General features: G+C 37.0%; 1 protein-coding gene across 2 annotated transcripts; it reads right to left on the bottom strand.

Moving 5' to 3' along the window:
- Nucleotides 1–459: 459 nt before the first annotated feature.
- On the bottom strand, nucleotides 460–16914 carry LOC104902727 (triacylglycerol lipase 2). 2 transcript variants are annotated; one of them, XM_019251734.3, is made up of 13 exons: nucleotides 16641–16914; nucleotides 16381–16453; nucleotides 10537–10601; nucleotides 9596–9705; nucleotides 5514–5617; nucleotides 3237–3364; nucleotides 2662–2802; nucleotides 2448–2561; nucleotides 2001–2144; nucleotides 1868–1908; nucleotides 1622–1701; nucleotides 1428–1523; nucleotides 460–985 (listed from the first exon to the last, which is right to left on the bottom strand). In XM_019251734.3, exons 1-13 carry the CDS (start codon nucleotides 16764–16766, stop codon nucleotides 657–659), a joined length of 1551 nt encoding a protein of 516 aa, XP_019107279.1. In that variant the 5' UTR covers nucleotides 16767–16914; the 3' UTR covers nucleotides 460–656. The 2 variants fall into 2 exon arrangements, with proteins under 2 accessions (XP_019107279.1, XP_010688923.1); XM_010690621.3 differs by lacking the exons at nucleotides 5514–5617; nucleotides 9596–9705; nucleotides 10537–10601; nucleotides 16381–16453; nucleotides 16641–16914 and adding an exon at nucleotides 3444–3737 and having other exon boundaries at nucleotides 3237–3350.
- Between the last annotated feature and the right edge of the window lie 509 nt (nucleotides 16915–17423).

Raw genomic sequence — 17423 nt, 5'->3', positions numbered from 1 at the left:
TTACTATGGCTGCATTGTCAAGAAGAATCTGACAGTTTCTCCCCCAGAAGACAAACACAAGAATAAGGTGCCTAGCATAGTAGCATTGTAATATATTCCTCATGGATTAGGCTAAATACCAAAAATGTTTGTCATTAGACAAGAGGGATGAAACGCATTTTATCATTGGTCTACTGTAGGGCCCCACTCTCTTTTTTCTTTCTTTTTTGTTGTTTGCTTTCTAATTATACTCTTCCATTGGAATGCCGAGTTGAGCGGCTTGCGATCAACTCATAAATCATAATCAATTAGATAAAAGTTTAATACGACTCGAACGCGAATTTGACTCGATGCCCGAACTGCAAATTTTGTATACTTTCAAGATTATATATTTGGAAAATTTCCATTCAATTTACAACCTTGTTATACCAAGCCAATTTTATAGCATCAAGACTCGTTTGATTTCATCACGCATCAGTATGTTTATAGTATTCTGCTGTTTTTCCTCTTACTCTGGGATCCTTAAAAATTGATGAAGTAATAATTGGCAATATGCCAATATCATGTCCTGTGATAAAGCTTTTTTTTTTGCCGCCATTCTTATACAAAGCATCTATAGCAGACCACAAAATGTATAGAATGATCAAATACAATCCAAATGTCATCCCCTCCTCTAGTTAAGAGTCATCTTGTTTCCTCAGGAAATCAATGAGAGGATCATAAACAAATTTCTTAGCATTCATAGCCAGGACATAATCAGCATGCGCGTAATCTTCTATAAACTGAAGGTAAAGCTTGTCTTTGTCATGGTTTTTAAGGTTATCCAGAAGGAATTTAACATCGTCAACATCAGCAAGCTCATCCCTTCCTCCGTGAGCAATAAACAGCGGGAGGTTGTTGGGGATGTCTGTCAGGTCATATACTGGTGGCTTAGCCTGCCCGTAACGTTCCATGTTCATAGTCACGTCTAGATAATCATACCTTGCTATTGTTCCGTCTCTCGCCACTGTTAGCAGCATATTCATACATAAGAATTAGTATTATCATTTCAATATTGCCTATGATGCATATAATGATTTATGCTGTAGTTGTGAGACTTTCAATCAATGAAATAATTTATTTTGCAGCAAAAAAAGGCTATGATGTGCGACCAAAATAAAGAACAGAACTTACGACCCACTCAAGATTGATGCAATAGCTTGGTCAAAACTCGCCTTTTAGCAACTTTTTCTTGACTTAGAACCAAAATTTCCCTATAGTCTCAACAAGCCAACTTGAGTCATTATAAACTTGATTCAAACAACTTGAAGAGTGAATCCCAGTCCAAAACCTTGCTCTACATTTATATAGATAATGTAGTTGAAGCAACTAGATGGAACTAATACTAAAACATATCCCTGATATCATTAAGAGCATGAAAGCATTAAAGTTCATCAAGAGGCACATACTTTGTGAAAAATGGATCATGTTTTTGGTGGCGGTTGGCTGAGGTTCATGCTTCAGAAACGTAGAAACCGTTGATGTGCTCAGGCAACAATTTGCACCTACAATATATTTAATTTATGTAATGCATATTATTGATGTGGACAACAAATATCACCATCAGCTAGCTCACATTCATTATATAGATAACTTATGATACCAGTAAAAGATGTCAAAAAATCAGTGCAGTCAATTCCCTGCTTCCTGCATATATCCTTTAGAAGCTTCATTACAGCCTCTCTGTTCAATCAGCTCCAGAAAAGAAAACATTTCAGTGAATTTGATACAGGATTTCAGGTTAAGTCAGACATCCAGAATATGCATATATATTTTTAGGATGATTAGACAGAATTGCAGAAATAATTATTCACTACTAAATTGAGAAATCCCGAAGCATATATCTTACCCACGGGGTACAAATTCATGCAGTCCGGACCAGTACAGAATCTGCAGAGAAGAGAAAGATACTACAGTAAGTTTTCAGTAATAAACTAATAACCGATAAGAAAAGGGAAAAGTTAAGGATATAATGTCTTTACTTCAGTGACGAAGTTTTCAGCAGCACTCTTAGCTAGTGGGGAAGTCATTCGACTAAGATAAGCTATTGGACAAAGCAAGCCGGCTGATCTCACCATGTTCAACAACTTCTTCTGGGAAAACGCAGTCAGGGCTATTAATGTTCCCTGTAGATCATAGACTGCTTTAAAAAAAATCCTGAGCTTTATATGGAAAATGAGGGGAAAAAAGAATAGTGCAATAACCATGATTGCTTAAGAATACTTGACGGTACTACCTATACCAACAAGGTGCACCTTCTTAAGCGTGCTCGCAGGGTTTGCACAAGCGAAGACAAAATGCGCTAGAAGGATGTGGTGGTTTGTGGCGTCAGTTTCTGGTTCTAAATGCGCATTTGATGACAACTTGCAGGTCATAAGGGATTAGGGTGTTACAGACAGTGATTTACAACACAATGTAGTAAAATTCACCTGTGAATGCCCGACATAATGCAGCTTCTGCTCACCAGATTGATCATATACATATTGGACTATTGCTAGAAGATCATATGCCATAAGCTCATCCCATGACCAATCCCAATATGCCTACAAAATGATTGAAGCATTAAGAGAGGAAAAAGAGCGACGTACGAAATCATAAAGAAAGATAAATTGTGAGATTTTGTGAATAGGAAAGAGAGAGAACCGAGTCATTAGAGCTCAATGTGATGTGGCCGAGGCTATATGTGGTGCCACGAGAGTTGGCAATCCAAACATCAAAACCGCTGTCTGCTAAAATGAATGCCAAGGATTGGTCTGGAGGGTTAAGGAGCCATGTAACTCCATCCTACATCCGAATCAAAAATATGATTTAGTCAAAAACTAACCAATTAATGCCACAAGTGAAAGTTAAGCTGATCATGCTCCCTTATGGGCTCTGCACAAGCCCCAAACATGTAAACTTTAGCCCAGGACGAGCAGCCAAAATAGCCTAAAGCTGCATTTATCAGGCCGAAACCCAAAGATGCCCTGAATAATGAAGACGAAATACACTGCCCAAACCCAGCCCAGTCGACCACACAGTTTTGATCGGCTTGAGAACATAAAACTTTGCTGTGGGTGAGGTCTGAGCAGGTGCAAATTTATAAAGTATTTGACCTCAAAGTCGAGCCAACAAATGCCATTTGGAGAACAGACATGCTTCTGATATTCGTGTCCCACATGGGTGTGATATTGGCCCAAAATTGAGTAAAGTGGCCGTACAAATGTCTATAAACCAACCATTAGAACACCATGCTGCAAAAGGACTGGTGACCTGCTGTCTCGAGTCGCATCACCTGTCAAGCCTGATGGAATTCTCTGTAAGCTGAGAATATAACCATCTTTGGTTGTCACCTGAAACTCTCCAACAACAGCAATTATTGGTTAATTATCTAAAACTAATGACAAGCGTGTATAATCTAGGAAGAAAGAGTTATGCATATTAACTGTGTGTTCCTCGCAAACATAGCCCCGTGACTCTACCAGCAATTTGCAGATTCCCGCATCAGAAGATGGAGCTAATGCTAGCAATTGATCGCGAGTCTCAGTGACAATCAGCGTTCTTGTTGCTCTAACAGTATTGTTTTGAAAGAAGAAAGAAACTAGGACTAGTAAGCTTAGAATGCCAGTCATTCTGTTTGATGTAAAGAAAACTAACAGCCAGTATATATCATTGAATTTCTGCTGGTAAGAAAGGCATAAACTAAAAGCAACAGTATCCGGCATGTGATATATAAAACAATATGGCACTTTTGTCCATAAGTGAAATGGTGGACCCAATTTCTGAACCCAATTGAATAACATGGTATGAGGAGAATCAAAAGAGCTCCCACCTTTCAACCAAGAGTTTGAAATAGCTCTTTCAACCTCATGGGCCGGGATGCTGGGTGATAATCTTGTAGCTTCCTTCTTAAGAGGGCCATCCAATCGTTACGGAGACCCTGTACGACTACCATTAAATGGAATTATAGTCAGTAAACATGGACTACTATAATAAAAACAATGTTGGAAAAGGAAAATAGAAGGCGGTAAAGGATTGTAAAAGATTCGAACTCCTAACTTCTCAGTTACTAAAAAGAATGTCAACAATACACACTATTTCCTTAACCACTCACACACATACAACTTCACACGTGCTTACCATAACATGATTAATACATATCAAACTTAATTTAGAGGTCTCTCATTTTTTCGAGGCCTTGTGCCGAGGCCTAGGATGGACATGCTTATGGTCGGGCTTGCTTCTTAATAGAGATGCCCAGCCACCCGGGTTTCCTATAGATTGGGACGCCTGTGTAGTGTTACATTAAAAGTTTGGCCATCTCATCCGCGCAAATATTATAATGATTACATAGACACTGCGTTATACTTCCTCCGTTTCTTTTTAAGTGACTAACTTCTCCCAAAAACAATTTACTTGTTATTATACGATTTATATGGGGGAGGAGATAGATTGAACTATCCATCTCAAAGATGAGAGTAACATAACCCTGGACACCCATCTTCCGCTAACCTTACTGGGGATGTGCTCTTTGATTCCTGTTAATTACCAAATAATCAGAAAACATTGCATGAGAGAAATTTGGACTTAAACTTCTGCCACATTATTCTTTTTTGCAGTACAATGTATTAAGAGCATTTTCTTGTTTTATGAAGCATGTGAAACAGCCAACAATTTTAGCCAATAAAAACAATAAAAATGTACACTTTGAAGAGTACAAATTACTCCGAAAATTTCCCACCTCTTCTAGTTTCTCAGAGGCAAGAAAAGCTAAAAAAGGACATCATCCAAATTCCGGAAAGAGTCCAACATTCCAAGATCAAAATATCAGATGAACAAGTAATCTCATGGCGAAGATGTTCACAATCACATTAGAGGAAATGTATTATGAGAATTGATACCCATTATAATACAAACATATATCAAGATGTCTGATATCTCATACTTCCTTTGTTTTAGAATATTCGCAACCAAACTCATTGGACACAATCATTGACACACAATTCTTACAGGCGGTTTAATTATCGATATATCTTCTCTAATATTCTCCTAACATTGCATGTTAAGGACCTTACTTGCGAATCTTATAAAATGGAAGAAGTATATGCATATCATCTTTCACACCATTGTCGTGTCGTGTCATAAATGTATCAAACAACCAATTCTAAACACACATTATAGAAAGGCCAGAATGGGGGGTTGCAGGTAAGAAGAAAAAACAGAAAGAAGATAAACAGGATATGAAGGGGAAAAGATACAAACAAGCGGTACAAGTTGATAAATGTATTAATTCTTCAATTAGATTACAAAATTTGTATAGGCAGGATGAACTCTTATGTAACACATGCCTATGAGCAGGTACAATTCTTAGCAAGAATTTCGCGTGTCTATACTAGGGGCTGTTCTATGGTTTGATTCTTTCTGTATTACTTCCGAACTTATAGTTGAACCTTTGGATGATTTGTTCCTCAGTAATGGTATTCTAATGGACGAGAGATTTGGCCTTTTAATGAATTGCAATCTCCATCCTCTGGGTTTGACTTGTCCTAGTAACTTCATCTGTTCCCTCTTGAATTTCCTATTTGCATACCATTTTCCACCTCTCCATCCCAATGTATACCTGCCTCAGCAAAAGAATCATAAGAAACCAGAAAATAATGTTTAAGCAAATTAGCAAACATGGCAACAGATAATATTTTGAATGTGGACCTACAAAAGATGACTGGAAACTAAATCATTGCACATGAATCAAAGTGGGAGGTGGCCAGAATCAGTTAGCATGTTGCACGTCGGAACATGTATGGTATGCATCGGTTATAGGGAAGGGGGTCATACTGGAAGTACATCAAAGTGGGAGTTCCTTTAGTTCTTAGCTTGGGAGTGTATAAAATCAATTGAAATACTTGATATCTATCTTCAATAAACTCCGTAATGTATGAAAATCATCATCTTCCTCCCTTTAATTTTTCTGCCCAAATTCCCGGTTCATTACAATGTATCTCTATGATATTCCAATTGCTAGCAAAAATGAGAAATGTTTATGGCTACAGCAAGCATACGTGGAACTCAAGATTCCTTAACATAAAAAATATTCCAAAGAATGATGGCAGAAGAATCTCTAACAACCGAATTATCAGCTTCAAAGGGTTTTGCAACCTTCAAGGCTCAAGCATGAATTAATAAAATAGGAAAATTTGTCAGAAACCCCCTTTTATAATCACTTTTTCGTGAGAAACCACCTTTTGAAAAAAATTGGTTTATTAGCCACCTTATTAATTCTTTTTTTTTTGAAAGCCACCACTTGTCGGAATCCAGTGGTTGACCTCGATTTTCCGGCATTGACCATCAAATTTTCGCCATCTTTTTCCAGATTTTCGCCATTTCTTCCACCTTCATACTTTTCCCTTCTTCTGCTAGCATCTTCCTCCCTCAAATTTTTCTTTTAGGATCAGTTTAGGATCGATTTTTTGATTTCAGAATGATCAGTTTAGAAATGAAGAGTGTGAACAAAATGATTTGTTGTTACAATGGGTTCCGAGGAAGAGATTTAGGTGCTCAAGAGAGAAAGAAAAAGAGAGATGAAGGAAGATAATGGGTTCGGGGGGAAAATCAGGGAAAAAAAAGGAAGAAAGAAGGGTGTTATGACATCATGTGCCATGGACGTGATGGTCAACGCCGGAGATCGTCAGTCAATGCCCATTTTCCGGCAACAGGTGGCTTCCAACAGAAAAAAGAACTAAAAAGGTGGCTAATTAACCAATTTTTTAAAAGGTGGTTTCTCACAAAAAAGTGGTTATAAAAGGTGGTTTCTGACAAATTTTCCAACAAAATACATAGAGAAATTGCACGAGATACCCTGGAATTCTACCATATTCACAAGATACCCTTCGCAATGGAGAGTTCAAGAAGCCATCTGTTTAATTATCTCCCTTGCCACCTAACGAATACATCAAATCTTTTGAGATGTTTTTCGTGCCCGATCTTGCTTATAATAAGAAATCTTAGTGATAGAATATTTTGAGAAAGATATAGTTTCTTGATTTGACATGATTCAAGAACCATGATTTGGAGTTCCAACTTCCAGACAAGAGTAGGTAAAATTTCTTTAAACTTGAACAATTTAAAGTTGTTCTAAAACTAGCAAAGTATGCTGCTTTTTGATCTGAGAATATTAAGAAGAAATGAAAGAGGAAAGACAAGCCTTACGATATGGGAGAAGCTAAAGAAGCAGAGTTTAGTTCCAAGCTCGCTAACCAAGAGACATACCTAAAGTCCACAACTTTGAGGCAAGGAAATATGTCCATGAAGTAGTACAACAAAGAGTTCCCAACCAGGATAGAGGAAAACGATGAAAGGAAGGTAGCTCGTTTTATGGGCGGATGAAGCTTAGACGTTGCTGAAAATGGTCAAACTACAACGTTATCTTAAATGAGGCTTCCATAGTCGCTAGCAGCGAAGTTTGAATAGAAAAAGGGGAAGACTACCAGTAAGACGTTCTCAAAGCCAACAAATTCAATTTATAGCTAACTCATATACATCTGGAATTAAGGCAAATGAACACATAAGGACAATTTTAAGGAGCTTGATATAGGGAAGAAGGTGAACAATGGTAAAGCACCAGTTCTGAAGACGAATGCTACAAGTCCCAAGGTATCAAGCAGATTGTCAGCTCAAAAGTTCTTTCCAATAGAGATGTTGATGCGCATGCGACTGGTTCTTAAATTTACAGAAAATTTCCAGCCAAAGCAGAAAAAGCATGTTTCCTTTTGTAATTGAGATAGAATATATAGGGATTTTGCTACAAGCCGATCAACCCTTCTAATATTTGGATTTTGAGCTAATCACTTTTCAAGATTAAAGTTTAAAACCTTATGCTCTAGAACTAAAAGGCAGATAATTTTTTTTTTGGTGAACAAAAATCCCTTCTGTTTCAAAAGGTTAAGAGAAAATATCTATCTTAGATGAAATACTATTTAAGTGTTCTTTTAAAACCAAGACCTATATATATTTCAAAAACTGATTAAAGAACCCTTCTTTTTTTCAAGAAAATCAAATTTTCACAAAGTTTGATCAAAAGGAAGCAATCAATTACAAGGCTTACATGGGCCAAGCACGCAAGAGATGACATCCAAATGTTAAGATGAGGAGATGAGAGGACAGTTTAAGGAATTGAAGATAAGGTAGACCAAGATAAGTCGGCTGAGGTGAATTTAAGCAAAATTGGCTATATAGACCCCTTGGAAGACATGGCTACAAGTTGAGGACATTTGACGCACCCTCAAGATTCATCTTAGTTCATTCTAAATAGGGGGCTCTTTTCAGTCTAAATGCTTTTGCAGGGAGCCCCCCCTCCCTCACTCATCTACCAACTATTTACTCGTGTGTGTGTTTATTATCGACGCTATTAACTAGGCTCTTCCACTGGATTTTACTTTGTGGTAGACTGACTAGTACCATATACATTATGCCCTTTCCTTAGCCCTCACTTCTCTTTATTATCTAATAATACAATGAGGCTATTGGTACTAGAACTACTACAGCTGTCTTCTGCCACTACCAATATGTAAAAAATTGCTTTGCCTAAATTGCTTGCTAACTTTCAGTTGGTTCCACATGGATATTGCGAAAGGGGTTATGGTGGTTTCTTAAACCACTCTCCTGGTCTCTGTCAGTCTGTCCAACTAACAAGTATCTTAACTTCCTAAGGGTGATAGAGACAACACACCTGTGATGCGATTCAGTTCAGACTTTCAGACAAAGAACGAGCATTGAATTTCACAGGTCGTAAAGTTATAGAATATGCTCTGAAGAAGACCAGAATGCTGATTTCAAGATAGTCGATATGGAGCACAAGATAACGAATGAAAATCTTGAACCGTATTGGAGAATGAAGTGGCTAGAATTTGACCATTCTTCCTCAGATGTCAGAAAAGCCCCATTTCAGGATACACTCAACAAGGGTACACTGATATTTCAGGATTGCACTGTCCTAGAAGAGCCCTCATTCTCCAACACAACATATTGACCCATGAACGTCAGAGATGACTAACATATGGTAAAAAACTGCAAGAAGCACTGTAGACACATAATCGTGTCTGGCCAAATTAGCCAACAAGCATACACAATGAAGAATATATACATGTTACTTTGAGATCAACTACTCCACATATGATGTCATCAAACAAACAACATCGTCATTGCATTATTAACTAGCAAAAGAAGAGTCGACAGTGAAATGACCCTGATGCAGATAGAGACAACGAAAGGAGGAAAAACAGAGATGGTTCAGCGAAGAGATACATTCATTAGCCTGGAGATGTACGATAGCGTTTAGAATTCCACAACAACAGCAATTTTCTTTCAAAAGCCAAAAAGTTGTCTCGGTTGCCAAGAGGCCCAAGACGATAACCTATCAATCTCTACAAACCCTCAATCCTTCCATATTGTGTCTGTATAAATTTCTTTGTTGGGGAACGAAGGGGTGTTATTCATGTGTCCATTTGTTTTTATGTCAGTATGAGCAACATGACCCAGAAAAAAGGAAATCACAATTTCAATTCTTCCCAAAGCAATGAATTAGTAGTAGTAGACAACATACCCAATAACTAGAGTTGTCCCAGCAGTGGCAGCACAAGCTGCAGTGCTATAACTTCCTGAACCTACAATCTTTTTAATTTCCTCTCGTTCAAATTGGTAGGTGCTTTTCATCTGCCACAAGGAGATCAAATTGGTGAAACCCAAAGAGAAGTAGCATACTTAAAATAGATCAGATTTGGCACAAGTAGATGCACAAATCGAATTCAGCAAAAAGTCTATTGCTAACAAACAGAAAAGCCTTTTCTTTTTCACTTCCGATATCTATGAAAATGGGAAGCCTTGTACTGGGAGTTCCACGTATTACAGCGATAAAACACAATTCACACCTTCAGTCGACTTGCCCTTAAGAGAAGAGGGGGGAGGGGTGCTCATGATCAGAGACGGATGAATAGTTACAGCGACGTCAATAATGAGGACATTAAAGTGCAAACCTATATACCAAAACTAAAGGCAGTCAAGCTCCTTGTCAGATATCCCGTGTCAAGTTTCCTAAATTAAGAGCAAAATGATGTCTTTCTCTCCAAAGTTCAACCATACACTACAGAAAAAAGAATGAAAGCTACTCCTATTAATTTTTCAACTAAACATTCTCAGTCTCATGGCCTCAAAAAATTATTACCTAACCTAAGGAACTAGAAATTAGTCAGTTGCTGTATGGCTACCATTTCGGCAGAAGTGTCAAAAAAAAGGCATGCCTTTCAATAGCAATGGACATTTTAGAGAAAGCAATTAGCTCCTTCAAAGTCGAAAAATTGGATAGATTGGAAAGATAGATAGAATGACAGATACCCCCATTGAGTAGCATCTTTCACAAAATTTTCAGGTGAAGAAGTTGTTAATGTGTTAAAATAGGTACTAATATACAATATTTGAAAAGGAAGAACTTTAAAAATCAATACGCACGCATATATATATGCATGAACCATAAATAAAGATAAATACCGCGTGTTCAATTGAATCAAGTCTTCTATCAACTCTTGTATCATGAAGATGACGAAAAGTGTATCCTGCATTATCATAGCAAGTTTCAAGGTAAAAACACATTGCACACCTCTAAGAAATACATTGTACAAAATATCTTACTTTTGTAAGTAAAACAAGTCTTTCAAATAAATCAGAAAGCACAGTTAAAGAGGAAAAGAGATCATCTTAAAGAGGCTAACTACATGATTCATCAGCTAGATTGCAAGATCAGAAAAAGGCATGCCCCACAAAATGATTGCAGGTTGCAGCATTACTTCATAAGGATGCTACTCGTACCTGAAAGAAAAGGCATAGGATGAGAAACTCCCCTCCCCCCCACCCCCACGACAATGCCATACAATAATAACACATGGTCATGGTGTTTCTTTTCCTTATTTTTCCCCAGGCCAATTTAACATCGTAACCTCCTTTTAAGCAGTAAGTTCCCCATTACCCCTATAGGACATATTCAGTACAATGCTCTCACCCCAAAGAGGAGCTTCCACAATCAGTAGGCCACTTCATAGCGTAAGCATAATGATGAGGCAACCTCACAGTCGTCATGACACAACCCACATGTCAAGACAGAGATTCCAAGTAGGCAACCTTTGCTGGAGCATACCATCAATACCAACCTTTCCAAGAGTGTGACCGATGGAAAGGGTGTCCCAATCTCCTGTTAGTGACGATATTGTGCAAATATATATATCACATGGATTAATCATTCTAGAATAAAAATGCAGAAATCAGGGCTCTCATGTAGATGGAAAATATCTAAAAGAAGCTCATGGTCGAGCTATTCCCTCTCCAAACATCCTCTCACAGTCTAAGTGTCTAACCCATCAACCATTCACAGTAAACCTGCCAAGCAATGACGAAAAGAGAAGGTTTAAGTCACAAAATGTCCAAGGGTTGGCATGTTTTTGCATTTAAAAGATATACTAGTTTGTGTTTTCGGTCCATTTTGTTGGAGGCCATACCTGCCTATAGAAAACACTAAAACAACTTAACCCCCCAGTGAAACATCATCAAGCACGAGCCACCCCTATTCCAAGCCCTAATCTGTTATTGATCTGCACATCTGATCCCAGCTGACGAAGTCATCCATTTTTTCCTTTGCCTAATACTAGACCATAAGAATTTTCTTATCAATAATAAAAAAAAAAAGGATTGGCCAACCAAAAGTTCCATAGAGCATAAGGATAGTCCATCCTTCTGCTATGAATCAATATTACTGGAAGGGGAATATTAGGTAGTACAATTAGTAGTATCTTGAAGAGGACGATAAGAAAGTTAGTTATAGGAATAATGCTATAAATAAGAGAAGATTGAAAAGGGATTAGTATGTTGAACATTGGTGCAGAGTGATTAGTGGTCTTAGCTTGGGAGAGTGTCATTCCTCAATCATATCTTACTTGTTTTCTTCTTAAACATTGTTCTTCTTCCCTTAATCTCTCAGCTCTATTTGTATCACTAATGTTAACTCATAGCAAATTATACAGGATCCCACGAGAACCTCCCCAAAAGCTAGCCTAAAGGGAGGAGAGCATATAATCCTATATAAATCCCACATTAGCCCTCCGTATGACCGATGAGGGACTCAAGTCCCATACCTTGCAAAGGTACTGTAATATACCACCCCTCTTCAGCAGGGAAAAAAAATGTGGCTAAGGTAATGGTCATGTTTTAGCGGGAATGGCTCGCAATGGAAAAATAGAACATTTTGCGGCCGTCGGCGGTGTGAATCTTTTAGAAAAATTCACATAAGTGGGTTTTAAAGCTTGTTTTTTCATTTATAGTACCATATTATGTTGAAATACACTATTTGGGATACTTCTCACACAAAAATAATTATTAAAATAATTATTAAATACGCTATATAAGAAAATGTTTGTATTTTGTAGCATCATAATTGAAGTAACTATAGAAAAAGATATTGTTAAAGAGAAATTAACAATTCATATAACAACTACCTTATGGAAAAATAAAATACTTAAACAAAGAAGGGTGTATGCTATGTTGCTGAGACTGGGGTGCCCATGTCCGACACGGATAAGTGTCCGACTCGGCTATTTTTTTGGAATTTTTTCTATTTTTTAGCCCAAAATAAAGTGTCCAAGTGTCCCACCCATGACACGGGTACTTGAGGTGAAATGAAGAGTCCGAGCAACATAGGATGTATGTCTCTTACCTATTCATGAAAGTTGAGATGGTTCCTTATTTTTGCAAATAAAAGCCACTTAGGCATGAAGAGAAATATAACTTAAGAAGAGGGAAGTGAAAAAAGGATAAAGCAAGGAAAATTATAGAAATGCATATTAGAATTGCCAAGAACAATACCTCCAATTCCACCAGAAAGGAGAAAAAGAGGAAGAGGAAGAGGCAGTGGAGTGCAAGAGAGAGAAAGACGGGTAGTCGTGGTGTAGGTGGTGGCGTGGTGCAGCATCTCCATAGTCCACCCAGGCTTTTTTTTGTTCATCTTTGGGTAAGTGTGATGTTGTGGTGGGATGAGAAATTTAGGGAGGGGAAATGACGTGGGAATGAGAAACAATTGGGTGGGAGTTTTTTTGGTGAAAGAAGGTAGACTTTAGGAAAACATGGAGGGAAAATTAGGCTCCCAAACGTGTAAATGTAGAGATTAATTTTTTTTTTCTTTCTTTTTTCCTTTTTATTTTTTGGATTAACATATTAAGAAACTTTGTACCATTAGTTAGCAAGCATAAAATGTAACTTATTTTTGTAAGGAAAATAGATTATTATAAGTAGTATAGTACAAAAATTAAACAGATTATTAACTATTACATGTCATATATTGTAAAATAATAAATCATACACCACACTAATAGATATGATCATATGATTACCACCAAATGAATGACGATGGGAATCTTCATTATTATCATCTCTAGTCGACTCACCAAAAATAGATGAAGCCATTCCCGTGTTCCCCATTTCATATGTATTAGTCATTTAGTTGGTTTACTTGGCTAACTCCAATTACTAGAGTTTGTAGAGTAATCATAACGTAGATTTCCAGAAATTGATGGTCCCGTGGTTGATAATTTGAACGTGATCACAATATTGAACTCCAAGCTCAGCGTCTTCATAATTAGTAGGTGCATTGGGCATGCTCCATTTCCAATTGTCTTCCCAATTTCCTTCAGGTTTTTCATGGTACGGTTGGGAAGAGTAATATGCGATTGTACTCCATCGCATCTCCCCAATTTGGTGTAAGGGTATGTTTGTTGAATTATATTATCCCGAAACACTGTTACTTGAATCACCCCTCATGAAATTTTTCGAGTTATTGTTTACACTTTATACGAACCTTCATCATCCACACGACTCTTTCCCTGATTTGGGCGTCCTTCATACAATTTAGTTGGTTGAGAACGATGCGTCTGAAACACTTGATCCTACTTGTCCATGTGGATTCTGATTATATCCATAATCGTCCTCAAATCCACCCCTACCATCATCATCACTCGGGGTTGTTAATGCAGATATACCCGATGGGGAGAATTGTCGGTTGGTGTCATAGTTTACAGTTGGAGATATATCCAAACTCTTATTTCTGGATCATCATCATCAATTTCGATTGTATTATCTTTATCATCACCAAAGTTCATCCACTCCAAATCGTCGTATTGAAAGATAGGTTGCTCTCGTTCTTCCATCCATGAATTAAGTGGATCATCCTCAAAAATATCATCCAAATTGATTGGATTGAAGCTTGAATTGATTTCTTCCTGACTTCTCCGTTTGCATGTGTCTTTTTCAATTTCATATTATAATGGAGGTAAATTATCATATGAAGTCTCTTATAGTGGAATCGATTCTTTGCCTTGGTATGGACTTAGTCCACATGCTCCAATTTCTATCACAATTTGAAGCTAACGTAGTTTGACTTAACACTCCAACAACTATGCGACTTTGTTTAGGAGCACTTTCACCAAAAGTCATCCACCATTCAGCTACAAAATATAATTTATTTTATAAATTTTTGTTACATTTAACTTATTATAGATTGATGAAAGGGCATATAGACACATCTGCCAAGGTGTGGGGTGAAAGAGGTATGACAATAATGTCCGGTGGATGGACTGGTCCAACCAGAATGCACATTTTGAAGTTTCTTATGTATTCTCCTCGTGGCACAATATTTCACAAATCAATTAGTGCCACCAATGTGACGTAAAACAAACTCTAAATGCAATTTCTGGACAATGCATCACCATAGACTTTAGCAATTTCTGATTTAGTGGCGAATCTAGAAAATTCAAATTGGGGGTGCAAAAATAAATTTTAACTTGATCTCATAATTAGTGAAAGAAAAAGTTGGTCTCTACATTTGTGAAAAATGAAGTTTGTCAAAATTATATTAGAATAGGTCTTCTTCAAAGATTAAAAAAAAGTTGTTTGGTATATTTTATTTATATTTTTGCTTAGTATTTCTCCAAATATGACATTGAAAGATTTGCGATGTTTTTTCTCCCTCCTTTAATACACAAGTGTCAACCCAATGAATAGACTTCAAGTGCTTTACATCCTCACTAATCAATCACGTGGTACACCAAGATTACTACTCAGAAAAGGGGAAAAAATTACTTTTACATCATTCCTACTTTTTTCCGACTTCCGCGTGAAGTAAATTTGCATGATATCCTAACACTTGCTTTCATGGCTCATATCTTTTAAGAATGAGGGTGTAAGAAATGGGCTTTGTTATCTTTAAAATTGGACTACACCTAGAAACTTGGTCAAAATTTTAGAAAACGGGGATGAACTTGCTCCCTATGAGAGCCAAATACATCCGCCCATGGTTCTGAAGTCTGAACAACCGATCCCCAAAACATTGATGATGGGACGATCAACGAATGAAACTTTCAGTTGAATTGCAATTGGTTAACTCATCATAGTGTGTCCAGACTTCCCAAAAGAATACAGACGGTAGAAATATACTGGAGGTCTGAGATGGATTTGCCATAAATCAATTTACGTCTATTTTTCTGACCCTGGAGCTAGCAAAGATAAGGAACACTCTGACTAATATACGATATACCCTGCTTCAGGTACAAAAACAGCAATTATTTGAACCATCTGTCCCTCTCCTAGTTCCAGATCCTCGAGAGTTGAGACACAATATCTTCAGGCAGTAGTATGGCATAGCATGTTACACGATCAAACCAGTGCTATACTCTCCATATCTTCACCAATGCCATTGGACCACTATCACCTGGTGGACTACAAGCCTTTATATTGATGGTTCCCATCTCTGATCTATCCTTTCGAACCAAAGGGCATTCACGCAAAGATAATTCAAGTTCCAAGAAAACTATACCTAAAAACTTGGAACTATTTGAACTTACATGCTCAATAGTTAATAGTTAAAGGATCCAGTTGCTGTCAAGTTGACATATACCTACTTGCCTTACTCTTTTACTCCCCATCCTCCGGTCTCTAATTGTATACACCATTCTGGCATTCTCTATTCAGGGATGTCTCCACATGTATGCCCCACAACAAATACAGCTATATGGTCCCCTCTCCCAAATTTACTCTCTTTTTATATGGTCTCACCATTTTACATTTTCATCAATTCTCGACGACCAATCCGTGCAAACTCTCATAGATCACACAGATAGGTACAGAGGGATTAAATAGTTATATTCATACGTTTCAAGAACAATCATTTTTTTCTGCATTTAATCAAACACTAGCAAAAATTGCAGTCATTAATTATGGTCTTGAAATTAAACAACAAATAACAAAAGCATCCAAACTTAACTAAAAAAAAGGACATCAAAAAGAAAAGTTACTCACCAATCCATGCAGTAGCAACTGATGCAATAGAAGTACCAACAGTAAACACCACCTTGTGCCTCTCAAATGTATCCTACAACCCAATTAAGAAAAACAATCATGCCAAAATGAACAGCACAAAAGAAAACCATCAAAATTAAACCAACAAAAGGGAAATCATATGAAATGAAATAGTAAAAAATTAAGCCCAGTTGAAATATAACCCTTTAAAACCCTAAAAAAAGGAAATTGGGTAGAATTTCAGAGATTGTGAAAATTACTTTGGTTGAGTAATAGGTATCTTGAATTGCACACCATGAATTTGAAGCTCGTTTCTTCAACTCTGGCATGCGCGCAGACCTATAAATTGAGGTCTTAATTGTTCGAAGTCGGTGCAAATTCTGCATATAGCTTACGAAAATTAGCAGCAACAACTATGTGATAAAGGAGAAGATCAAAGATTAGTAAGATGAACTGATGAAGGAAATTGCTGTTTCTTTCTTGAGGGAGGAGGAGTTTCACGAGGAGCTTTGCCAACTCAGTTTTTTTATTGTGAAAGGACTTTGCCTAACTCAGTTCTATACATCTATTTTTTGGATATAAAAAAATTTATCAGAAATAATCATTTAAAATACAAGTTTTGCCATAAACAATATTTTTAAAAACTTTGGGGAAAAAAAGTCTTAAAATTCTTTTGCGAGAAACAACTTCTTTATGTGATATTGACGAAGTATTTTCCAGCGTTGAATTTAATAAAATCGAACATGTGCAAGGTACGTGACCAACAACTATTATGTTTCAACCTTATTTCTTTCCATTATCATAACATTATTGATGGAGTCAACGCTGGAAAATTATTGATCAATGTCAAAAAATGGAGTTGAAAGTAAGAGATGCAGGTCACGTACCCTAGTAACCCTACACATTTTTATTTTCTATGAGTCAACGCAGGAAAACGGTTAAGGTTGTTCTTTCTAAAAAAAAGTTTTTTTTAACATCTTGATATTGCTAGATTATTAAAGAAAGTTGTTTCTTGAAAAAAAAATATTATATTTCATCATTAA

The sequence above is a fragment of the Beta vulgaris genome, chromosome 9 (genome assembly GCF_026745355.1).
Source record: "Beta vulgaris subsp. vulgaris cultivar EL10 chromosome 9, EL10.2, whole genome shotgun sequence".
Classification (NCBI taxonomy): domain Eukaryota; kingdom Viridiplantae; phylum Streptophyta; class Magnoliopsida; order Caryophyllales; family Amaranthaceae; genus Beta; species Beta vulgaris.
Note: the sequence above shows the minus strand (reverse complement) of the source record. Positions and strands in the feature narration are given on the sequence as shown.